Below are 27417 nucleotides of genomic sequence, written 5' to 3'. Positions count from 1 at the left end.
GAGGAACCTAAGAAACAGAAATATGTTCTAAAATGGGAAAGTGATTTAGGGGAATCATTCTCGCTAACAACTTGGTTTCAGGCACAAAGGAAAACTAAAGAGGTTTCCTGTAGTCTTAATCACTGGGAAACTTACTGCAAAATTATTATGCAATGGTATTGGGTGCCAGCCAAATTAGCACATATTTACCCAGGGGAAAGAGGAGAATTAGCCCTATAAGGTCTCTAATGCAATAAGGTAGGGAGCAGATAAGGGGATAACCCTAGGTAAATAAATGGAAAGAGAAAAACGAATCTGTGCCAGTATGGTACTAAGAAATCTGTCCCAATGTTAAACTGAAAAGGGAACAATAAATTCTTTATTAATTAACTAAAAACAAACTGATACTGAGTCACTAGGTACTAATGTCTCTAGGTGCTAATGTCTCGAGGGACAATAGCTGAGGCAGAAGGTGTGACTAATACCGTATACTACATAAAGAGCATCCCCAAACGGGAGGGGAGTAAATAAGACATACACAAATACAAATAAAAAGAAGCGGGCATTAACCCCAAACGGGGGGAGTGGGGTAATAAGGCCCACCCAAAAAGTAGAGGTATAACTTCCGCTGCTCAATGCAAGTGATATGATTACCACACAGTAGCATACAATGTTACTAAATGAGTAGATAGCAAAATCACCAGCTATATGGTAATCGATACAGTGTAGCTTAAACTGTCAGGCTGCTAGAGAAAATCTCAGATACACAGCACCGAGAGTGTAAAGTATATGTACTGTATGATAATAACACAATAGCTGGGAGATAAATTGTAAATGTATAGCTGTGGCTAATCAGTTTGCTCTTTCTCCTTCTTTCTTTATCCCTTCTTTTACCCCCCCCCCTTTTTTTTATTTTATATCTTGAAGTATTCAGACTGTTTTAAGTTGTTCATTTGTGAACCAATATCAAGGTTTAATTCCGGATTATAAGAACGCATCTGCTTTTTAACTGTCCAGCTGCAGATAACTAACTCCACACATAGTTGGCTGGTATGCATGGAACCCTCCATGGGTCTCTATTAAGCCTCCTCCTCTCGAACACCAGCCCTCTGGTGTACAACAGCCTGATTTATCTTATGTGTTTTTTTTGCAGTGAGTCTCCGATCAGTCTCTGGTCAGTCGCACAGACAAGCAGAAAACCCGCCGCCGATGCCAGTTAAATCTTTAGAAAAAAGAAAGGTGTATCCCGCGCCTAGTATATTATATGTGTAAAATATACATACATGTGTTCTCAAGTATATTCAGAAGAAACCGAACCTCAGAATAAAACAGAGAATAAAAAACAATAGTGCAATACAGTAATTAAAATATTTTTGACGGTGGTGAGTACAGCTATATATAATCCACTCACATTTATACGAGCTATAACAGAGCTCAGCTGTGCAGCGCTTGGACGGTACAATCCCCGTCTTGGGATATGTTGTTGTGGTATATACAGGTGCTTCCAAAGTGCAATATGCGTGGTATATGCAAAAAAAAAGGAAAAATGGCAGCCAATGGTGAAGTAAGTACCAGTAATGGTGTAAATAATGGATAGTATTGTACTTACAATTGCTAGAGCATGTAACCTGCTCTAGTGTGGTCAGCTTAGGTGGTATAATCCCCACCAAGGATATACAGGATCCAGGAGGTAAAAGAATGAATATAAAAAGTAACTTTAAAAGTATACTTTAATATTAACAAAATATAAACAAAAACCATAAAAGGTATAAAAAGTTAATGTCCCACTTAACGCGTTTCGCCTCACAGGGCTTCTTCAGACTTCTGTACATTATCCACAAGGTTTGGGAATCCTTGTTTGTATACTGCTGCCTGTCCATTATTAACTATAGTGAGCGCCTATTACTCTATCTTTTTCCCAGTTAAATCTTCCCATAGTTTCAAATCAAGCCGCCCTACCATATACATCAGCCAGGGTCAACTTTTGTGGGTTTCACCACAAGACTCTGTTCAGTAGTGCTCTTTCAAAACTTTCGTTCTCAGCGCGAGGCATTCAGGGACCTCAGTCTTCGGCACTCCAACACGCCACAAACATACGTGCCGCATCGCTTACATCATGCCATTCAGACGATGCCGTAGTTGTATGTTATATGGTTCTATGTCTCCTAGTTAGTACATAGTACTTTAGAGTGCTACAAGGGTGCAGATTGCTTTTAGTTACCCATAAGTTTATCAGTTGTCAGAAGCCATTAGTTATGGGAACCATGTTTATAACAAACACCCCCCTCATGTTTCATACTATGCCTCCCTATGACAAGTCCCAGTGGCTCCAATAATGATTTTCTTCTGTTTCAGGTATGGCTATAACGGCTGCTGCAACAGTACATTTAATGGCAGAGTGGAGGAGAAAACGTTTAGGGTTTTAGGAGTCGATAAGCATTCTCACAATTTGTTTTTGGGTCCAGATTTGGTTGATGCACTGAGCCATGTTCAGTTGGGAAGAGACAGTATTTCCTTCCAGTAACTGGTCAGGAGCCGTGGTTACATCCGATACATTATCTTACAACCAGCATAGTTTCAAGTTTTCAACATTTCTCACTGGTATTACTTTGCTCAGTCTTGCCAATGAATTACATCATTAAGTCCTTCATGCTTATCATCCTAGCAACATAGGACATTTTCTTGATATGTAGTCATTACTGAATCAGTAAAGGTACAAGTAGGCCTTTGTTGATTATTTCTGTTCTGACATTAGGTGGTATTAATATTTTTTGCCCTCTTTTTCAGGCTTATCCTTTCACCGGTTTCAGCACACCACAAGCGACTTGCTCTAACTGGTATATCTCAAACCCTATTGTATGTCCCCGACCACAAATAATTAAATATTTACAACATTGTCTGCTGAAGTTTTCCCTCACACACAAACCAGCTATGGAGAACCTCTGCCCCTCCGCTAACTCTGAATAGAAACATAGAATGTGACAGCAGATAAGAACCATTCGGCCCATCTAGTCTGCCCAATTTTCTAAATACTTTCATTAGTCCCTGGCCTTATCTTATAGTTAGGATAGCCTTATGCCTATCCCACGCATGCTTAAACCCCTTTGCTGTGTTAACCTCTGTGACGAACCCATCTGTATAGACTTATATTGCTGGTTCTTCTGTTTGCCTTGATTTCATGGATTTCCTGTCCGTATGCCCTTGTTCGTCTGTTTTCCCTAGTACCGATTGAAACTACCGAACAAACGGACACCCAGGAGAGGAGTGTGCTGCTTGTAAACACCTTGACCACAAGTAGAACGTTGCGGTTAACCGCAGACCCCTCTCCATTCCATTCGTACGGGTGGTCGTCGTTCGTATGCCGACCACGAGGCGGCGGCCATTTTGGACACGAGGAGAATCAGCGGTGTTCGGTGCAAAACCTATGGAACTAAAAATGGATGCTTTATCTACCGAACACCGCTGGAGGCTGCCGCCCACCTTCTATTTCGTTGAGGCGTACGAACACCGGTCAGTTCGGGAGTTTCTATAATTCGTATGGACTTTACCCAGGTAGCCATCCCATGGAGTCATTCGTATACCGAAGGACTTGTGAGAGACTTTGACTCCATGGCGATTGAACTGTGTACATCGGATCTGAGCGCTATTCGGTAGGAATATGCACTCAGATCCAGGCTATCTGGGGATACGTTACACGAACCATATGCAATCGGTATTTCTGACTTTATGTATTTTATTGTATTTTCTTTATTATGTTTTAAAATGGCGATGGTCTCTATCCTTGGAGATAATTAGGTTTCTCCCTAATTATCTCCGGGATAGAGAAGAATGATTTATGGGTAAAATGGGAAGGGCTTGTATTGAAGCCACTGCGATTGGCTACTGTCCAATATATTTTACAGTCTTCCACAAGGTCCCCTAGGGGAGTGTCCACCTTGTGAAGACCCGCATAAATACCGGGCAGGTAGCCCCCATTAAACACATTCCTGTTTGACCTTCAAGACGGAGCTTTGTCTCGTTTGTGGAGGGATTTACTATTGGGACAGCGTTTTCGTTTATTTCTAGCTGTGAAAGGATTTCGGATGGATTGCTGATCGGGAGTTGCCGCATTCGTATGCTCCGTTCGGGAGTTTTACGATCGGTTGGACTAAAACTGCATTTCTGGAGAAAGGGGATTATCTACTAAACGGCGGCCCCGTTCCCCTGGCGGTGAGTGTCGTAACAACCTCTACCACTTCAGCTGGAAGGCTATTCCATGCATCCACTACCCTCTCAGTAAAGTAATACTTCCTGGTATTATTTTTAAACCTTTGTCCCTCTAATTTAAGACTATGTCCTCTTGTTGTGGTAGTTTTTCTTCTTTTAAATATAGTCTCCTCCTTTACTGTGTTGATTCCCTTTATGTATTTAAATGTTTCTATCATATCCCCCCCTGTCTCGTCTTTCCTCCAAGCTATACATGTTAAGATCCTTTAACCTTTCCTGGTAAGTTTTATCCTGCAATCCATGAACCGGTTTAGTAGCCCTTCTCTGAACTCTCTCTCTCTAACGTATCAATATCCTTCTGAAGATACGGTCTTCAGTACTGTGTACAGTACTCCAAGTGAGGTCTCACCAGTGTTCTGTACAATGGCATGAGCACTTCCCTCTTTCTACTGCTAATACTAATAATCTGAGCTAACACAACATGGCTGGCTGCTAGGTTGTCACATTGCCCCTAACAATGCTTCCCGCACAGACACAGGCCAAGAACAGGTGTACCAAGAACAGGTGTAGGGAAGGGGGTGGAACTAGATGCGAGCTTGAGCAGGAAAGGGCAGGGAAAAGTGTAGTGTGCAGCCACAATGCGTGAGGCGTAAGGAACATCTGGCGTGGGAGGTATGTCACGGTGTGAGTAGGTATACCAGGCCAGAAATTAAAATTAAGCTCATTGAGTCGGAGGGCTTGGCAGCGATGATAGAAGCAACACGTTCAAGTAACTAATTTAATTTAAAAGGAATTAAAAATGTGGACATATTGATCGCACTTTAACATCTGCAATTAGAGGAGTTTGTTATAGTGAATACAGTGTTCCTTTAATAGTCGATCACCTAAATAATAACCATTAAAATCCATTTACACAGCATTACACGCATTCAGTAAACTTAGAAGTAGGACAGTTAATCACTTGCAGCTCGTTAGATGCAGGGCTCTCCTTTAACGAGTCAGCCAGCCCCTAGCAACATGTCAGTATATTGGAATGATATCGAATAGACGCACAGGATTACAAACTGAACAGGCAGGATTTAAATCAGAATAATAGAAGCTAAATGTCATGATAGGGAACCCCTTGAACCAGGTATGGTCTCCTGGAAGTAAAACCAAGTAAACATGGAATGAAATAACGTCAGGCTTCGAAGTAAATCCATGCAAAAATGGTTTATTTATAGGCTGAATTTAACTATGTGCTACATGGTCACCAGGTAACATGCTCCATGAAATCTGCCAGACATATTAGATGATTTGTTAACATCTGAAAATTACATCTACTGGTACAACAGCTTTAAAGGGTTATTCCAAGCAGGGCCAGCCTTAGGCCATTAGGCGCCCCCCAAAGACAGTCAGCCACAGTTACAGTCACACACACAGGCAGACAGACACAGTTACAGTCACACACACACACAGGCAGACAGACACAGTTACAGTCACACACACACACAGGCAGACAGACACAGTTACAGTCACACACACAGGCAGACAGACACAGTTACAGTCACACACACACACAGGCAGACAGACACAGTTACAGTCACACACACAGGCAGACAGACACAGTTACAGTCACACACACGCGCAGACACACAGGCAGACAGTCACACACTGTCACACACACACAGGCAGACAGTCATTGGGCAGATTAGATGGGCCGAATGGTTCTTATCTGCCGTCACATTCTATGTTTCTATGTTCACACTGTCACACACACAGGCAGCCAGTCAGACACAGTTACAGTCACACCACAGTCAGACACAGTCACATACACACACAGGCAGACAGTTACAGTCACACACGCAGACAGACAATTACAGTCACACATGCGCGCAGACACAGGCAGACCGTTACAGTCACACCCGGGCAGACAGACACACACAGTTACAGACACACACACACAGGCAGACAGTCAGACACACACAGACTGACAGACACAGAGTAGAGTCACACAATTACCTCTTTCCATTATGGCTGGAAGTGAGGAGTAAAGGCAGTGCAGCTCCTGTAGCCTAGTTGTTGGGGAAGCAGGGACTCCTTCCTGTGCAGCAGTTACCAGGAGATTCTGGGAGCTTTAGGCTCTGCCCCTGCTGCCATTTTAGCCCCTCTGGGCAAGCTCCCCCATCCCCTCCCCCCCCCCCCCCCCCCGCTGCCTTGCTCTATACCTTTTTAGTCCCGGGTGGAAAATAATTAATCCTCCATCCGGGTACTTGCTGTCCCTGCACTCCTGTCACCCGGCCATGTTTGAGCTGTTGTGGCCACATGGCACACCCTGCTCCATGACGCACTTTGCTCCCTCTCCGCTTGCACACCCCTAAGGCCGGCACTGATTCCAAGCACCATCACCATGTCAGTGATGTGAAGTGGTCATGGTGCCTGGAGTCTGTATGTATAGCTTTTCCGTAAAGCACAGTCCTGTCAGAAGTGTAACACCAACTCCAGCGCTGTAAGCACTAGCGACAGACAACCAATGGGGCATACACACGTCCCCCCCTCAGTCCTTTCTCCAGCCTGTACCTCCCTCTGTGAGTGGGAGTGACATGACCAGAGGAGGATAGGGCTGCCGAAAGAACAAGCCAGCAAGGCTTACTCCATCCAAAAACAGTGCTTTATCTTATTTGATTGGAACAACCCTTTAAAAATATATATATAAGTGTAACATAAGCGTTTGACGGATCTTAGTACCATACTGTCCGGTGTGTGGATACAGAACTCAAAGTTAATCAGGAGTTGATCCTTCGATGGGTGTTGATGACATCTATGTAATAGTATGATTAGTGTTTAATTCAGCTAAAAATGAATCATCCTCAGCAACTGACCCAGTTACAGCTGCAGGAATGAGTGGAAGATCAGTTGATGCTTTTGATAACATTTCAGTGACTTTATCAGCCAGGATGGTAACATCCGATTCGTCTGATGCTATATTACTGTAGGCGTCATTCATGCTTATAAAACATAAAAAATTATCATCGCCCAATCTTTCACTGCTTGTAGAGTTTACATCTGCTGGATTGCTTGTATGATCAGTTGCTTCTTGTGCAAAGCTTTCAATGGTGCTATCAGGCTCGTCGGGTGAGATATTATGGATATCAAATTCACTTTGTAAAAGATGTATAAATGTATTGTCTTCATTACCAGACCCTTCACTGCTTGTGGACTTGTTGTCTGTCAGTATGATTGGAAGATCAGTTGGTTCTTTTCATAAATTTACACTGGTATCAGACAGGACTGTAATCTCAGATTCATCCGCTACAGTGTTTATAAAACGTAAAAAATCTTCATCACCTGACCCTTCACCAGACTCTTCACTGCTTGTGGACTTGGTGTCTGTTGGCATCATTGGAAGAACAGTTGGTTCTTTTGATGAATTTACAATGGTATCAGACAGGACTGTAATCTCAGATTCATCTTCTACAGTGTTTATAAAACGTAAAAAATCTTCATCACCTAACCCTTCACCAGACCCTTCACTGCTTGTGGACTTGGTGGATGTCGGCATGATTGTAAGAACAGTTGGTTCTTTTGATAAATTTACAATGGTATCAGACAGGACTGTAATCTCAGATTCATCCGCTACAGTGTTTATAAAACGTAAAAAATCTTCATCACCTGACCCTTCACCAGACCCTTCACTGCTTGTGGACTTGGTGGATGTCGGCATGATTGTAAGAACAGTTGGTTCTTTGGATAAATTTACACTGGTATCAGACAGGACTGTAATCTCAGATTCATCCGCTACAGTGTTTATAAAACGTAAAAAATCTTCATCACCTGACCCTTCACCAGACTCTTCACTGCTTGTGGACTTGGTGTCTGTCGGCATGATTGGAAGAACAGTTGGTTCTTTTGATAAATTTACACTGGTATCAGACAGGACTGTAATCTCAGATTCATCCGCTACAGTGTTTATAAAACGTAAAAAATCTTCATCACCTGACCCTTCACCAGACTCTTCACTGCTTGTGGACTTGGTGTCTGTCGGCATGATTGGAAGAACAGTTGGTTCTTTGGATAAATTTACAATGGTATCAGACAGGACTGTAATCTCAGATTCATCCACTACAGTGTTTATAAAACGTAAAAAATCTTCATCACCTGACCCTTCACCAGACCCTTCACTGCTTGTGGACTTGGTGTCTGTCGGCATGATTGGAAGAACAGTTGGTTCTTTTGATAAATTTACAATGGTATCAGACAGGACTGTAATCTCAGATTCATCCGCTACAGTGTTTATAAAACGTAAAAAATCTTCATCACCTGACCCTTCACCAGACCCTTCACTGCTTGTGGACTTGGTGGATGTTGGCATGATTGGAAGAACAGTTGGTTCTTTTGATAAATTTACAATGGTATCAGACAGGACTGTAATCTCAGATTCATCTGCTACAGTGTTTATAAAACGTAAAATATCTTCATCACTTGACCCTTCACCAGACCCTTCACTGCTTGTGGACTTGGTGTCTGTCGTCATGATTGGAAGAACAGTTGGTTCTTTGGATAAATTTACACTGGTATCAGACAGGACTGTAATCTCAGATTCATCCGCTACAGTGTTTATAAAACGTAAAAAATCTTCATCACCTGACCCTTCACCAGACCCTTCACTGCTTGTGGACTTGGTGTCTGTCGGCATGATTGGAAGAACAGTTGGTTCTTTTGATAAATTTACAATGGTATCAGACAGGACTGTAATCTCAGATTCATCCGCTACAGTGTTTATAAAACGTAAAAAATCTTCATCACCTGACCCTTCACCAGACCCTTCACTGCTTGTGGACTTGGTGGATGTCAGCATGATTGGAAGAACAGTTGGTTCTTTTGATAAATTTACAATGGTATCAGACAGGACTGTAATCTCAGATTCATCCGCTACAGTGTTTATAAAATGTAAAATATCTTCATCACCTGACCCTTCACCAGACCCTTCAACGCTTGTAGACTTCGTGTCTGTTCGAACTATTGGAAGATCAGTTGGTTCGTTTGATAAATTTACACTGGTATCAGACAGGACTGTAATCTCAGATTCATCCGCTACAGTGTTTATAAAACGTAAAAAATCTTCATCACCTGACCCTTCACCAGACCCTTCACTGCTTGTGGACTTGGTGACTGTCGGCATGATTGGAAGAAGAGTTGGCTCTTTTGATACATTTTCACTGGTATTATCAGACAGGACTGCGATCTCAGATTCAACCTCTACAGTGTTTATAAAACTTAAAAAATCTTCATCACCTGACCCTTCACCAGAACCTTCACTGCTTGTAGACTTGGTGTCTGTCAGAATGATAGGAAGATCAGTAGGCATTTTTGCTAAATTTTCAACAGCATTATTAGACAGGGCTGTGATCTCAGATTCATCCAATGCTACTATTACACTTGAAGTTACCGCCTGGTCAGTTGGGTTAGTTTCCAGAACAGCTGCAGTGTTAACAGGCATGCTAGTGTTTGCATATTGAACAGTTGTAGTTACAGAAGAGACATTTTTGGGTTCACTTATGGTTATATCAAGAACATTAATGATTGCATCACTGACACTTGTTCCCATGATACTTATGGTTGTAGGTAGAACAGTTGAAGTAGCATCAGTGACACTTGTAGTTATGGGTAGAACAGATGGACTTACATCAGGGACACTTGTGGTTGTAGGTAGATTAGTTGGAGTAGCATCAGGGACATTTGTAGTTGTAGGTAGAACAGTTGGGCTAGTATCTGTGGCACTTGTGGTAGAAGGTAGGACTGTTGTGGTAGTATCCACGGCACTTGTGGAAGTAGGTAGACCAGTTGTGGTAGTATCCACAATACTTGGGGTTGTAGGTAGAACAGTTGTGGTAGTATCCACGGCACTTGTGGTAGTAGGTAGAACAGTTGTGGCAGTATCCACGACACTTGTGGTAGGAGGTAGAACAGTTGTGGTAGTATCCACGGCACTTGTGGTAGTAGGTAGAACAGTTGTGGCTACTTCTTGTATGTCTGGAACAATTGTAGTTGTAGCTGGAGCTGCTGGGGTAACAGTGTTTTTTGTTGTGGCTGGAGCTGTTGGGGTAACAGTGTTTTTTGTTGTGGCTGGCACTGTTGTTGTGGAAACAACTTTGGCTGTAGTTGGTATAGTTGTAGTGGCAATGGCCTTGTCTGTAGTTGGCATAGTGTTGGCAGAAACAGTTGTGATTGAGGATGGCACTGTAGTTGTCACTGTTGTTGGTGGAATGGTTGTGGTGGTTGAAGGCATTTTGATTACCGGATCTGTAATAAAGTAAAGTAAAGCGATCAACAACAGTTTTTCATGTTATCATATCAAACGTTTTTCTCCTCTGTCTCTCTTCCTCCGTGCATCTCATATGTTAACCCCTTAGTGACCAGACCATTTTCCAATTTTTTTTTACCAGGGCTGTTTTTACATTTCTGCGGTGTTTGTGTTTAGCTGTAATTTTCCTCTTACTCATTTACTGTACCCACACATATTATATACTGTTTTTCTCGCCATTAAATTGTCTTTCTAAAGATCATCATATCCTATAATTTACTATAAATTTTTGTTATAAAATATTATGATTTTTTTTTTTTTTTTTTAAACACACTTTTTCTCACTTTGACCCCTAAAATCTGTTAAGCGTCTACAACCACCAAAATAAACCTGTGGTTAAGAGTTCCTAAATTTTGTCCTGAGTTTAGAAATGCCCAATGTTAACATGTTCTTAGCTTTTTTTTTGGAAAGTTATAGGGCAATAAGTACAAGTAACACTTTGCTATTTTCAAACCATTTTTCTTCAAAATTAACACAAGTTACATTGTAACACTGATATCTGTCAGGAATCTCTGAATAACCCTTAACATGTATATATTTTTTAAAAGAAGACAACATAAGGTATTGAACTTGGGGTATTTTGACTCTTGTCATGCGTCCATTTTACCACCAATCTATGCCAAATTAAAAAAAATAAATAATAATTGGTGACTTTTTGACAGACATAGCAATTTAAGAATACATGTACTGAAAACGTTGTGTTACTGCCAAAGAACACCCCAATATGTGTTCAGCAACATCTCCTGAGTACAGTATACAATATTTTTTTTTATTCTTTATTTTTATTGTGCATAGTGTTACATACGTGCTCGTTCCGCCCCAAAAGCAGGTAACAAGCCAGAGAGTTTACAAAGCATACATACATACATTTTTAGGACTTCGGTACAGCGTGCACATTTTTGAAGGTTAGTAAACAAGCATTAACTATCATAAGAGTAAGTTAACTTTTGTAAGAGTAGATTGTATTATCGGTGGTACATAGCTTGGTAGTGAAATTATGTTGTGTCAAACTGCAAAAACATTCTGAAGACGGTCAATCTGGTAACTATGTGTTCTGCTGAGTGTCATGTTGATAATGGGAAACTATCTGCCCTTTCCTGAAATGCTATACTGCAGTACTGGGTCACAGTTAGATTACAAAGTGTTAAAGTCATGAGCTAAGCAATGCGTTATACATCTGTTGCCTAGTGCTCTAAACTCAAATGTGTGATCAAAAGCAAAATCAAATAATAATAATCAAGTGTATCTACTGGCTGGTCAGCGCAACACAAGGTATGGTATGTTGGTGAAAACTCAGGGTGGACGTGTCCGGCTAGGTCAGATAACATACATATAAATTGCTTTGTTAAGGTATTAGCGACATGTAGAGGCAGACTTTTCAACAACTTAGACAGATTCAGATAATCATAAGATGTAGTCTATATGGGTTACTTAGACATGAGTGAGTGTAAGACAAGCCAGTGAAGCATGAATGACAGCAGAGTAAACTATTAGAAGCAAGTAAATATACATCGTGTGAGATTGATAAACCGACAAAATCAAGTTGTGTCAGATAGGGGGTGACAGTTAGTACATTTTAGACATTTTAGACTTGAGCAGGCTGGCATTAGCGCTATCAGTGAAGAGATCTCGTGTCATGCTCGGCTATAATTATCCCTACTGTAGCTTAGTGATCGCTGGGCGTCATTTGTGAGGTTACTGCATATTTTGCATTGGTATTATATTTTGTTAGAGTGCCCCTCTTAAGCTGGTAATGAGACAGCTTCTATGTTTGGGTTACCCTGGCATATCAACTAAGGGGCAAAACAAAACGGACATATGTGACGGAACCATCCGTCTGTCTAGTACTTTCGTGGATCCGGCTAGTTTAGGCCATCCGTCTAAAGGACTGAGTTGTGATGTTATAAAGCATGTTTTACCGTTCCAGCCTGGTTTCCAGCTAACATATGGGTGGCCGCCATTTTGGGACTGTTGCACGTGTTCGCGGCCATCTTGCGTACGAACAGCGGTGTTTGCCTGTGAACGCGTGGAACTAAAAACGGATACCCAAACAGGCGAACACCGCTGAGACCTCCATACACCCAGAAGTTCGTGTTGGAACTACCGAACAACGAGCCATTCAGTAGTTACTTGTAATCAGCTATGGGGAATCCAGCGAACTCGGAGATAGTTGTGGATGATGAGGATTTCGTATGATTTTAACCGGCGAACGGAGACCAAAACTTGTGGAACTCTTTTCGGCTAGAAGATCCGTGCAGTCGGTCAAAACTTCAATCGTCCATAACTCCCGAACCCCTTAACCGAATGGGCTGAGATTTGGACAGAGTGTTCCCCTAACCAAGACCTTTCAAGCGGTGCTGGACTCAAGGGTGTACCCCCTGGTTTTGGGGTACATCCATAACTGGGGTGAATTATTGTACAGTTTAATTGTGTTATGTGATTATCTGAGGGGAGGAGAGGTGGGGGTGTTACCCTGTGTATAATTGGTTATTTTCATCCTCCCCCTGGGAGTGCCCTGTGTGTGCCCTTTCCTAATAAAAAGCAGGCTGGATGTTCCAGTCCTCAGATCTTGTTTTGACCCTCAACACGGAGCTTCAGTCTCGTTATTGGGGGGATTCTTATTTACGCTCAAGGACTATTATTGGGAACTTATGCCGTTTGGTGGATATCGTTACTCGAGAGATTACTACTTCCCCTGGTTATGGTTCGTGGATGATACAGTATACGAATAAGGACTTGATATGGTGAGAGGGGAAGGTAGACTAAACGGTGACTTACTTATTAAGACAAAAGGTGTCTTAACAATTGGTGGCAAGCGACGGGATGAATCCCACAACACAGAAGGAAAGAAATGCAGTATGAACAGTTAAGACGTGCTACTCTTAAGGACATAATAGAACGCCGAGGTCGATCAGCAAGCAATTTAAAGAAACGAGAAATTATTGCTTTGCTAAGGGAAATGGATGCAACACAGGGAACGGAGAACGCTAATGTGCCCAGCAGTTTGGATTTAACACCCGAGGAGATACAATTTAACCAGGCAGTGCAAATAAGGCTGGCACACTTTGGCCCCAACCCCTCAGCAGATATTGTGGAACGTGTGCAAGCCGCAGTAGCAGCACACCAAGCGCTCCAAGGAAGAGGAGCTGCAGCAGCAGAGGTACCCAATAACGATTCCGGAAGGAAAAAGGTACCATTTGCTGCATTCAAAAATTGTATTGAAAATGAAGGAGAGATCGATGGGTTCCTGGCCGATTTTGAGAGGCAGTGTGCCCTCCATCAGGTACCCACAGACCAATGGGTCACCATCCTCTCTGGGAAATTATCCGGCCGGGCTAGTGACGCATTTCGGGCCATCCCAGAGGAGGAGATCACCAGCTACCGGGCAGTGAAGGATGCGCTCCTAGCCAGGTATGCGGTGACCCCAGAAGTTTACAGACGGCGCTTCAGGGAAACCAACAAACAAAGTGGCGATTCGTATGTGGAATGGGCCTGCAGAGTTCACCGTACTGCAGCCCACTGGATGGCAGGATGCCAAGCAGTATCGGTAGAGGTACTACAGGTATTCTTACTGGAACACTGTTTCGAGAAATTGCCTACCGGGGTCCGGGAGTGGGTCAGAGATAGAAAACCCTCTACCCTACCTGAGGCGGCCCGGTTGGCAGACGAATATACTGATGCTCGCAAACTGGACAGTACCGTTGTTAAAGTTCCGACCAGAGTGGAATACCGACCAGCAGCCCATCCGACTCCAACAACCTACCAACCCCCAGTGCATCGCAGCCCAGTAGTACCACCGTCCAATAATTATGTACAGCCATCCAAATTTAATGCCAGGGATTATTCCCAACCCATCCGGTGCTTTCTGTGCAAACAGTTGGGACACAAGCGCCCGGAGTGTCCGCTGAACCAAGCTAACCAAGCTCAGTCCTGGAGGAGATCAGCCAACCCGAATCAGCGACCACCACAGCCTGCTGCTCACTGTGTAGATCAGGAGGAATTCTGGGGTATTTTGCACGAAGCCGACCCGGTGCAAGCCGCCCATCAGGACAATCGCCAGCAACACCGGCAGACTGTGAAACTAAATGGCCGGGTGGTAAATGGACTTAGAGACACAGGAGCCACCATGACACTGCTCCAAAAGAACTTGGTCTCAGAACACCAGCACACCGGAGACACAGTGGCCGTGAGGGTAGCAGGGGGAGCCGTATTCCGGTTACCTGTTGCCCGGGTTCACCTGGACTGGGGAGTGGGCGCTAGACACGTGGATGTTGGGGTTATGAAAGACTTGCCCGCTAATGTGCTTCTTGGTAATGATTTGGCCCCTTTGGTTTCGGCCTATGCTCCAATGGGCCCCTTGGACGTTAACCCAGTGACTACTCGCTCTCAGACCCGTGCCTCTGGAACCAGCCCACCTGCCGAGGAGGCCCAGGTAAGACCCCTTTCCCCGACTGACACCTTAGCTCAGACCCCCTTACGTTGGGATTCCCCAGAGGAGTTTGGGAGGGAAACCCGGGCAGATCCTACCTTACAAAAGTACAGGGACAGAGCAGATGCTGGAGAGGAAGGGATAGACGGAGAGCGGTATAAGTGGGTGGGGGACAGGCTATACAGAATCCCGAAACCTTCTCAGAAAAAGATAGCCCCTCCGCAGAACCACCAGCTGGTGGTGCCCGCGGAATACCGGCAGGAGCTTCTGCGGATAGGGCACGATGTCCCTTTAGCAGGACATCTAGGGTCACGTCGCACAGCCTATAGGATCTCCCAGAATTTCTTTTGGCCCAACTTCAACCAGGCTGTACGGATATATTGCAGTACTTGTGACACATGTCAACGGGTAGGAAAACGGGGGGACCACCCTAAGGCTAAACTAACAGCGATGCCTATTATAGGGGAGCCCTTTTCCCGCATAACTGTTGACATTGTGGGTCCACTGGCCAGGGCTAGTCCATCAGGCAAGAAGTATATTCTTACTGTAGTGGACTATGCCACTCGCTATCCAGAGGCAGTAGCGCTGTCGAACATAGAGGCAGAGACAATTGCTGATGCCCTGGTTAGGATTTTTACCCGGGTTGGGTTCCCTAAAGAGATCCTCTCCGACCAGGGAACCCAATTTACTGCGGTGCTCACCCAGCAGCTGTGGAAAGTATGTGGCATTAAACCCTTGCTTAGCTCGCCTTACCATCCACAGACTAACGGTCTCTGCGAGCGTTTTAACGGTACCCTCAAGCAGATGCTGAGGACCTTTACGGACACTTGCAGGGACTGGGAGAGATTCTTGCCGCACCTTCTGTTTTCATACCGGGAGGTGCCCCAGGAATCTACTGGGTTCTCCCCTTTTGAGTTACTGTATGGGAGACGGGTCCGCGGACCCCTAGATCTCATCCGGGGACACTGGGAAGGGGAGACTGAGCAAGAAGGGACCCCCATAGTGCCATATGTTCTGGAACTCCGGGACCGCATGGAGAAACTATCCCTGATGGTAAGGGAGAATCTCCGGGCGGCCCAGGGGAAACAGAAGAGGTGGTACGATCGGGGTGCCCGACAGCGAGCCTTCCAGGTGGGGCAAAAAGTATTAGTGCTCAAACCTGTGAAGGCCAACAAGATGCAAGCCTCTCGGCAAGGCCCGTACAGGATAGTGGCGCAGATCTGCGATACTACCTATTTGATAGCCAGCTGTTCAGACGAAAGGGTCCAGAGATCCTTTCATGTGAACATGCTGAAAGAGTATCAAGAACGACCTGAGAACATTGCAGCTGTATGTGCCCCAGCTACAGATGACCCTGAGAATTTGCCTCTCCCTGATCTATTAGAAAGGGACCCCCAGACTGACCTCACCTCCCTCGTACAGTTAGGAGACCGGTTAAACCCCACAGAAAGGATCCAAGCGAAACAGTTGTTATGGGAGAAGCAAGCAACTTTCTCCCAGGAGCCAGGTTACACCCACCTCGCTATACACAAGGTAGAGACCCCCGGACAGACCCCCTTACGACAGCCGCCCTACCGTATCCCTGAAGCAGTCCGAGATGGAATGCGGAAGGAGATACAGGAGATGACCCAGCTTGGGGTCATCGAACCCTCGGACAGCCCTTGGGCTTCGCCTGTAGTCCTAGTACCTAAGAAAGATGGGACCACCCGGTTCTGTGTGGACTACAGGCGACTCAACGAGCGGACTACCACTGACGCCTACCCAATGCCCCGGGTAGACGAATTATTGGATCGTATTGCCAGGGGACGTTATCTGACCACCATAGACCTATGTAAGGGCTACTGGCAGATTCCCCTGGCCGAGGATGCTATCCCCAAGTCGGCCTTCGTCACCCCATTTGGCCTGTACCAATTTAGGGTCATGCCTTTTGGGATGAAGAATGCCCCGGCTACTTTCCAACGGATGGTGGATAGACTCCTGGATGGCTTCCAAGAATTTGCCTGTGCATACTTGGACGACATAGCGATCTATAGTGGGTCCTGGGAGGAACACCTGGTACACATAGGGGTAGTGCTGGATAAGATCCGGGCCGCTGGCCTGACATTGAAGCCAGAAAAGTGCCATGTAGGTATGGCAGAGGTACAGTACCTGGGTCACCGAGTGGGATGTGGGAACCAGAGACCAGAGCCCGCCAAAGTAGAAGCGGTGGTTAACTGGCCCACACCCACTACTAAGACCCAGGTATTGGCCTTCTTAGGGACAGCAGGGTACTACCGACGTTTCGTTCCTGACTACAGCTCTATTGCTAAGCCCCTGACAGATCTGACGAAAAAGAATTTGCCTAAGCAGGTCCTGTGGTCCCCGGCTTGTGAAGCTGCGTTCCAGGCACTGAAACAAGCTCTCGTGAATGCCCCTATCTTGGCTGCCCCAGTCCTTAACAAACGCTTTCTCGTTCACACAGATGCTTCCATGTATGGACTGGGGGCTGTGTTAAGCCAAGTTGGGGAAGATGGAGGAGAGCATCCTGTCGCATACCTCAGCCGAAAATTACTACCCCGAGAAGTGAGTTATGCGGCAGTTGAAAAAGAATGTTTAGCCCTAGTCTGGGCATTGAAAAAGTTAAGTCCCTACTTGTATGGGCAAGAATTTTCCCTTGTAACAGATCATAACCCCCTCGTTTGGCTTAACCGGGTCTCAGGCGACAATGGGAGACTGCTGAGATGGAGCTTGGCATTACAACCTTACAACTTTACTATTAGCTACAGACCCGGAAAGCTGAACGGAAATGCGGATGGCTTATCACGACAGACCGACATATCCACCACCTCGTAAGTCCGGACATCCCCAAGTTGACCCGCCACAGGGTCAAGCCGGGTCTGCCGGAGTGTTCCACAAGGGGGGAGCCGTGTGACGGAACCATCCGTCTGTCTAGTACTTTCGTGGATCCGGCTAGTTTAGGCCATCCGTCTAAAGGACTGAGTTGTGATGTTATAAAGCATGTTTTACCGTTCCAGCCTGGTTTCCAGCCGTTCACCTCATTCTGCACGAACTCCCTGTCTAACATATGGGTGGCCGCCATTTTGGGACTGTTGCACGTGTTCGCGGCCATCTTGCGTACGAACAGCGGTGTTTGCCTGTGAACGCGTGGAACTAAAAACGGATACCCAAACAGGCGAACACCGCTGAGACCTCCATACACCCAGAAGTTCGTGTTGGAACTACCGAACGACGAGCCATTCGGTAGTTACTTGTAATCAGCTATGGGGAATCCAGCGAACTCGGAGATAGTTGTGGATGATGAGGATTTCGTATGATTTTAACCGGCGAACGGAGACCGACTGCAGGGCCAAAACTTGTGGAACTCTTTTCGGCTAGAAGATCCGTGCAGTCGGTCAAAACTTCAATCGTCCATAACTCCCGAACCCCTTAACCGAATGGGCTGAGATTTGGACAGAGTGTTCCCCTAACCAAGACCTTTCAAGCGGTGCTGGACTCAAGGGTGTACCCCCTGGTTTTGGGGTACATCCATAACTGGGGTGAATTATTGTACAGTTTAATTGTGTTATGTGATTATCTGAGGGGAGGAGAGGTGGGGGTGTTACCCTGTGTATAATTGGTTATTTTCATCCTCCCCCTGGGAGTGCCCTGTGTGTGCCCTTTCCTAATAAAAAGCAGGCTGGATGTTCCAGTCCTCAGATCTTGTTTTGACCCTCAACACGGAGCTTCAGTCTCGTTATTGGGGGGATTCTTATTTACGCTCAAGGACTATTATTGGGAACTTATGCCGTTTGGTGGATATCGTTACTCGAGAGATTACTACTTCCCCTGGTTATGGTTCGTGGATGATACAGTATACGAATAAGGACTTGATATGGTGAGAGGACCCTTGGTCATCCAGGGTCAGTCTATGTTCGTCATTATAAAAGTGTGGGAAGAGACAAAGCAATCTGGAGATAAAAGTGCGGCCTTGTGGAATGATGCGCATAGCAAAATTTAAGGAACCTAATAGGAATTGTAACTCTATACAATTGCATGAACTTAGAAGGATTGATGCAAGTGAGTATGTTCCCTATCTTGTCTAAGCTTCCCTGCATGGCAATAGAATCTAGTTGGATGCCTAGGAAGTTGATGATAGTGTCCGGGCCTTCTGTTTTCTTAGGGGATACTGGAATCCCAAAGTAGTCAAAAAGGCTAATGGCTTCACTGAGGTTTCTTGGGGGGAAGGTGTTTTCTTTGACCATTAAAAAGTCACCTAAATGATAATGGATATAATAATGGATAGTCATAATGGATGACTGTGGGGCATCTGGATATGTTTAGTAACAACCAGCATAGAGTCTCTGCAAACATGTCAAATATTTTAGGGCTACTTTTTGACCCAAAAGCTAAACGTGAAAAAAAATAGTAACTGCCTTCCCATTTAATGCTATGTAGGTGCCAAAGTGTGGGATGGATTGGTAGTAGTTTAAAAGGGTTGACTATATCAGTCTTGCTTAAACAAGCTCCCACCCCTGCTTTGATGATGGCTGTAATGGCATGGTCAATGGTGGCGCACTGTAGGGAAAACTCCTCAGAGGGACTCAGTGAGTTGAGACTCGGAATTGTAGAGGTGTGGGGTGCTGATAAGTCAATGATTAGCCTTAGTTTTAAGAAGGTTTTCTCTGTGACCACACCGACGGGGTTTGTCCTCCATGCAGTAAATGGTGGGGACTGGAAAGGCCCTAGCAGGAAGCCCTCAGCAAGTACTTGTGCTATGAGAGTGTTTACAGCCGTGGGCTTCTGCTGTGCTGACTGCAAGTTAGGGCATTCTATATTCCCTGAAGGCATGTGTATGATTGAAAGCCTCCCAAAAATGCTGAGACTAGGAAATCCACCAGATATCTAGAAGGATGTGTGGACAGTAAAGCTGACAATGTATTAATGTTAGTACAAAATGAAACAAGGTAGGAACACTCCAATAATGAATACAAGTTAGCCCCATAAGGAGCTCTGTGCGAACTAGATATAAGGTGCTCACTTACATGGGGCTCTATCCCCAAAAGCCCATATACATGCAAATACAAATTGAGTAAGGAGCACAACCATAAATGTTTATATACACAAAAAAAAAAATCTTTATTCAATGGGTACACATTAATAGAATATCTCATTACATGAAAAACCAAGATATAAAGTCATATCATGTTGTAAATGAACAACCAGAAAAATTCTGTATATATATATAAACGCCAAATGTGTAATGTATGAATAGCAAAATACCAATATCCCTGGAGACCAGTGTAAACACGCCCCCTCTGGCCCCTCCTTGTGGATCACCAGATCATTATTATCACAATTTCATTGCACTGGTTTGCACTTTCAAGTTTAAGCACTGGCACTTTGTTAAAGACATGAGCAGCATTTGTGATCCTAAAAGGTCAATACTATACAAATGAGATTCCCTGACTTCACAGTATAAATATGGCACACAGCTATGGTAGGTGCATCATAGTCATTTTGAAAGGGAGATCACGATTTTAAGTGTGGCTTTTGTAGCCATTATTTTGTTTATATATTTGTTTGCAATTGCACTGTTCAATTTTCACAATTCACTTTCTGCATACTAGGGGTAACCGGGCAGAGAGTTCAGGGAACCCTGCTTTGAATACATTAGCACTTTAATGCACAAGGGTGCACTGAATATGGAATGTCTTGTTACAAGGGGGAAATAAACAGTTACATTTTGTTTGTTTTAAACTGTTTCCAGTATTCATGGCCAAAGGCATTCTGTTCCCGATCGAAGGACAGACACTAAGACTGGGACAGCTTGTTCTCTGTGCATGCGCCAGAATCTCCCTGATGATGGGGAACGCTGGCGCCTAGGAAGTAATCCGGAAGGTGAATAATAGACGCTTAAGCGTCATGATCACCACGGCAACAAGTCCATTTATTGAGGATGTCAGCTTGATTAATGAAACGCTGATGCCGGGCGGTGTCTGTTCATGCATTCAGAGAGCAGGATGGCCGGCCCTCTACACAGCTGATCTGTAAGTCTTTTTTGATTATTGTCTTTATTTAAACACTGTGTGCTTCATTTGTTTTATGTTTGCTGACCTGATGAAAGCTCCCAAGTGGAGCTGAAACGTTGACTATTGGAGTAAAATTAGATATTTTTTTTTTACAAACCCTGGGAGTGCTGACTATTTCTGTTTCATGTCTAAAAGTGCAGTCGAGCACCGGGTCAAATATACACTGAGTGAGTAGGAGTGCAGGGCTTTTTATATATATATATATATATATATATATATAAATGTAAATAATTTTTAATTTAAAATCTGTTTTATAACTTTAAAGGACCACTCTAGGCACCCAGACCACTTCAGCTTAATGAAGTGGTATGGGTGTCAGGTCCAGCTAGGGTTAACTAATTTTTTTATAAACATAGCAGTTTCAGAGAAACTGCTATGTTTATGAATGGGTTAAGCCTTCCCCCTATGTCCTCTAGTGGCTGTCTCATTGACAGCCGCTAGAGGCGCTTGCGTGCTTCTCACTGTGATTTTCTGTGACCGGCTGAATGCGCGCGCAGCTCTTGCCGCGCGTGCGCATTCAGCCGACGGGGAGGAGAAGAGGAGGATCGGAGGAGGAGAGCAGGAGGAGATCTCTCCGCCCAGCGCTGGAAAAAGGTAAGATTTAACCCCTTTCCCCTTTCCAGAGCCCGGCGGGAGTGGGTCCCCGAGGGTGGGGGCACCCTCAGGGCACTCTAGTGCCAGGAAAACGAGTATGCTTTCCTGGCACTAGAGTGGTCCTTTAACAAACTTTTTTACAGGCATGGGGGGACAGCCTGAGAGCTCTCCCAGGCACTCCCCCTGCAGGCACTGCACAAGCTGGCTATTCCAGCAATGTGATCGCAAAAGACCCACATGGCCCGAGGGGGCAAGTCCCCACATCGCGATCGCCGGCAGGGGATCGCCACCGGTCAAGTAAGTGAATAATTTGGCACAGACGTACCAGGTACATCCGAGGTCGTTAAGAACAGATTTTTGTCGGACCTACCTGATACGTTAGAGGTCGGGAAGGGGTTTGTGGCAAAACTAGCCACTTAAGAATGTATTTTTATGTATGGGATACTATCCTTTTAAGACTGTGAGAACCAAGTTAATACCTGTATATGTATATTGTGCGAACGAGAGCATTCATATGCTGGCAGCAAGAAAGCCACCAGCATTCATACAGTAGTTTCACGAACAGTGAATTTCAACACTGTTCGTGAAACAAACTAACTACCGAATGGGAGACCACACACAGGAGGTCGTGTGGCTCCCATTAAATATTGCAACAATGTTTCCTTCGATAATTATTGAGATTCAGGGTGGCCGCCGTTCGGCTACCGACCACGCGGCGGTGTGCCATCTTGGATCCTTTGTTAGCCTAGCGGTATTTGGTCGTCGAGCGACTGGAACTAAAATCGGCTACTCGACCGCTGGACTTCCAGGCCGTTCGGGTGCACCGGTTCTTTGGTAGTTTGTTCCCCTATTGGCAGTCGGTACTTTTAATGTGAATGTAAAACACTATGTGTTTCGTGCGGCGTTCGGTTAGTTATGCTGGGATCTGAGCGGTACTTTCACAAAATGTGTACTCAGACCCCAGCTATCTACCGAATGGTCATTTGTTAAAATAAGAGGAATAATGGGAAAGTTACCTTAACGCTGGTCCGGAATCATCTGGTACCTAAAAATAATCTAACTATGGACTGTGTTGCTGTACGGGTGGCGGGGGCGATTTACAAAGTACCCACTGCCAAGGTACATTTGAATTGGGGAACGGGCACGGGAATGTGGAGGTGGGGATGATGCAGGATTTACCCGCTGACGTCATTTTTGGCAACGACCTAGGGGAGCTGACTTCAGATTTTGTTCCCTAACCCACCTTTCAGGAAGCGTACCCGGCAGCAGGCCCGCACCACAGCTCCACCTAACCACTCTGAGGCTCAGGTAAGCAATGAACCCCCCATGCCTGCTGTCATGCTCTGGGCGACCCCTCTAGAATTTGGTTCCAAAGTGGCCCTAGACCCCTCCCTGCAGATATATAAGGATCGCATAGACAAAGACCAGGCAGGGCTAGAAGGGGAAAGGTACACCTGGGACAAGGGGCTGCTGTACCGCCACGCAGAAAAAGTAGTGGCCAGATCCATACCCCTACCTGTTAAACTGTTAATAGTGCCTCGGAAGGTTAGACTGGAATTATTACGCATCGCCCATGATATTCCCCTGTCTGGGCACTTAGGAATCAGCCGCACTAAGCACAGGCTGACCCAGAACTTCTTTTGGTCGGGTATCTCACAGGACGTTAGACGATATTGCCAGACCTGTGATACCTGCCAGAGGGTAGGGAAGAATGGAGACCGATACAAAGCTCGGCTCCTTTCTCTACCCATAATTGAGGAACCCTTCAGTAGGGTGGCGGTAGATACCATAGGACCCATAGCAAAACCCAGCCCCTCCAGCAAGAAATATGTCTTGACCGTGGTGGATTATGCCACCAGATACCCTGAGGCAGTGGCCTTGACGAACGTGCACGCGGAAACAGTAGCAGATGCGCTGATGCGAATATTCTCCCGCGTGGGATTTCCCCGGGAAATTATTTCGGATAGGGGCACTCAGTTTACCACCGAAGTCACACACCAGCTCTGGAAGATATGTGGGGTACAACAAATCTTGAACTCCGCTTATCACCGCCAGTCTAATGGGCTCTGTGAACGATTTAACGGAACACTCAAACAGATGATCCGTACGTTCATAGACACTAAGAAAGACTGGGAAAGGTTTCTACCCCACTTACTATTTGCCTATAGGGAAGTACCCCAAGAATCCACCGGGTTCTCTCCTTTTGAACTGTTATTCGGGAGGAGAGTGAGGGGCCCCCTTGATTTAATCCGGGAACACTGGGAGGGAGAAGGGACCATTAAAGGGAAACTCCAGTGCCAGGAAAACAATCCGTTTTCCTGGCATTGGAGGTTCCCTCTCCCTCCCACCCACCAATCCCCAGTTACTGAAGGGGTGATAACCCCTTCAGTCACTTACCTGAGGCAGCGGCGATGTCCCTCGTTGCTGCCTCCTCCTCCACGCCGCTACTCCTACTGTCTCCGTCGGCCGGTGGGCGAGACTGATCCCGCCCACCGGCCGAGGAGACCTAATGCGCATGCGCGGCAATGCCGCGCATGCGCATTAGCGCTCCCCATAGGAAAGCATTGAAAAAGATTTTCAATGCTTTCTTATGGGGAAATGAGCGACGCTGGAGGTCCTCACACAGCGTGAGGACGTCCAGCGACGCTCTATCAAGGAAAATCCTTGCTACAAATCAGGAAGTGACCTCTAGTGGCTGTCTAGTAGACAGCCACTAGAGGTGGAGTTAACCCTGCAAGGTAATTATTGCAGTTTCTAGAAAACTGCAAGAATTACACTTGCAGGGTTAGGAGTAGTGCGAGTTGGCACCCAGACCACTCCAATGAGCAGAAGTGGTCTGGGTGCCTGGAGTGTCCCTTTAATGGTACACCCATTGTAACCTATGTGCTGGAGTTTAGGGAACGCCTGGAGGCTCTGACCCAGACCGTACGCGACAACCTCTAGGTGGCCCAACAACGACAGCGCAGATGGTATGATAAGGGAGCCAGGGAACGCAGCTTTCAGGTTGGGCAAAAAGTATTAATCTTACGGCCCGTCCACAAGGACAAGCTGCAGGCTTCCTGGCAGGGCCCATACAAGGTGGTAGAACAGATATGTGATACCACCTATGTGATCGGTCCGCCCACTGGCACGGGAGGCAAACGCATGCTCCATGTGAATATGCTCATGCCATACCACGAGCATACCGAAGAGGTAACTGCGATCTGCGCGCCTGCTACCAAGGATTTCGATAATCTGCCACTCCCAGTCCTCCTAGACCAAGAGGGCCAGAGCGGAGACCTGGGAGAAGTACAGTTAGGGGAGCGGTTAAACCCCCAGGAGCGAACCCAAGTCCAAAGGCTAATCAGGAAAAAAGGAGCCACTTTTTCCAAACCCCATTGGCCACTCACAAGGTGGAAAACCTAGAACAGACCCCCCTTCGCCAACCCCCTTACCGCATACCAGAATCTGTGAAAGAAAGTATGTGTAAGGAGATTGATGAGATGCTACAGTTAGGGGTGATAGAACATTCTGACAGCCCCTGGGCCTCCCCAGTAGTGCTATTACCGAAACGGGTCTTCTGTGTAGACTACCGGAGGCTCAACGATAAAACGATCTCAGACGCTTACCCTATGCCCCGGATAGATGAGCTCCTAGACAAAATGGCCAGGGGCCAGTACCTCACCACGATAGATCTGTGTAAAGGGTACTGGCAAATTCCGCTAGCCGAGGACGCCATCCCCAAGTCAGCATTTGTCATTCGTTTGGCCTGTATCAGTTTAATGTCATGCCATTTGGGATGAAAAATGCCCCGGCTACCTTTCAGAGGATGGTAGATCGGCTACTGGATGGGTTTCAGGAGAATGCTTGCGCCTATCTAGATGATATAGCCATTTTCAGCTACTCCTGGCCCGAACACCTGATCCACATAGGAGCCGTACTAGACCAGATTAGGGAGGCAGGACTGACCCTCAAACCTAGTAAGTGCCACATAGGGATGGCAGAGGTTCAGTACCTAGGGCACAGGGTAGGAAGCAGACACCAGAAGCCTGAACCCGCTAAAATAGAGGCAGTCGCCAAGTGGCCAACCCCCTGCATCAAAACGCAAGTCCTCGCATTCCTAGGTACCGCAGGGTACTATCGTAAATTTGTGTCCAACTGCAGCACCCTAGCCAAACCCCTCACTAACTTAACCCGTAAAAACCTCCCCAAGATAGTGGTATGGGCCCCAGAGTGTGAACAGGCATTCCAACAGCTCAAGACGGCGCTTATTAAATCACCTGTACTTTCTGCTCCTGATCCAACTAAACGCTTTCTCGTCCATACAGACACTTCTATGTTTGGATTGGGAGCAGTACTGAGCCAAGTCGGAGCAGATGGCGGCGAGCACCCAGTGGCTTATCTAAGCAGAAAACTTTTACCCAGAGAAGTAAGCTACGCCGCCATTGAAAAGGAGTGCCTGGCTGTGGTGTGGGCCCTCAAAAAGCTGCAACCCTATTTGTATGGGCAACCATTCACATTACTCACAGATCACAACCCGTTGGCGTGGCTGAACAGGGTGTCCGGAAACAATGCCAGGCTGCTGCGCTGGAGTTTGGCACTGCAACCTTTTGACTTTACTATTCACTACCGCCCTGGGAAGCAAAATGGCAACGCCGACGGGTTATCCAGACAAACAGACCTTGAAAAGTGATCTGAGAGTACTCCTCCGGACATCCCCAAGCCGATCCGTTGGGATCAGACTGTGTATGCCGGCTTGGTTCTGGGGGAGCATTGTGGCAAAACTAGCCACTTAAGAATGTATTTTTATGTATGGGATACTATCCCTTTAAGACTGTGAGAACCAAGTTAATACCTGTATATGTATTTCGTGCGAACGAGAGCATTCGTATGCTGGCGGCAAGAAAGCCACCAGCATTCATACAGTAGTTTCACAAACAGTGGATTTCAACACTGTTTGTGAAATGAACTAACTACCGAATGTGAGACCACACACAGGAGGTCGTGTGGCTCCCATTAAATATTGCAACAATGTTTCCTTCGATAATTATTAAGATTCAGGGTGGCCGCCGTTTGGCTACCGACCACGCGGCGGTCAGCCATCTTGGATCCTTTGTTAGCCTAGCGGTATTTGGTCGTTGAGCGCCTGGAACTAAAATCGGCTACTCGACGGCACGAATACCGCTGGACTTCCAGGCCGTTCGGGAGCACCGGTCCTTCGGGAGTTTGTTCCCCTATTGGCAGTCGGTACTTTTAATGTTAATGTGAATGTAAAATAGTATGTGTTTCGTGCGGCGTTCGGTTAGTTATGCTGGGATCTGAGCGGTACTTTCACAAAATGTGTGCTCAGACCCCAGCTATCTACCGACCGGTCATTCGTTAAAATAAGAGGAATAATGTGAAAGTTACATATTTTTATGTGAAATGTCAGTTCTGCTGTACGGAGGGATAATCCACTTAACTGGATATTCTAGTGGGAGTATTCCTCTCGTACAGCAGTGCATGATGGGAGAAATGTCCAGGTTGTCCAGTAGACATGTGCAATTTGTTTCGGTCCGAATATGAATTCGGACGAATTTCGGGCAATTCGGACATTCGGGTACTTCCGAATTGCCGAGATGCCGAAGTGTCAAAGTGCCGAAGTTCCGAAGCACAGTATTGCCTAAGTACTAATATACTTACCCAGTGAAAGAAGAAGAATGTTACATTGTAAACAATTTTAAATAAAAAGTATACAAACATAGCCAGGATTCAGCTGTAAGAATTTGCAACACTTACAACAATCAAGCATTGGGTGGGGGCCCTAAAGTAAAATAAAG

At 45.7% G+C, this 27417-nt stretch overlaps 1 protein-coding gene across 1 annotated transcript in view; it reads right to left on the bottom strand.

The window, feature by feature from the left end:
* Positions 1–6985: 6985 nt before the first annotated feature.
* The window catches only part of LOC134586276 (mucin-2-like), a 172795-nt gene continuing 152363 nt past the window's right edge, over positions 6986–27417 (bottom strand). Inside the window, exons 4-6 of the mRNA XM_063441762.1 lie at positions 8659–10467; positions 7513–8484; positions 6986–7392 (exon numbers count right to left, since the gene is read on the bottom strand). Coding sequence (XP_063297832.1) covers positions 6986–7392; positions 7513–8484; positions 8659–10467 — 3188 coding nt within the window. The remainder of the gene's footprint in view (positions 7393–7512; positions 8485–8658; positions 10468–27417) is intronic.

This window comes from Pelobates fuscus, chromosome 1 (assembly GCF_036172605.1).
Source record: "Pelobates fuscus isolate aPelFus1 chromosome 1, aPelFus1.pri, whole genome shotgun sequence".
Lineage (NCBI taxonomy): Eukaryota > Metazoa > Chordata > Amphibia > Anura > Pelobatidae > Pelobates > Pelobates fuscus.
The sequence above is the reverse complement of the archived record's forward strand: the minus strand, read 5'-3'. Positions and strand labels throughout refer to the sequence as shown.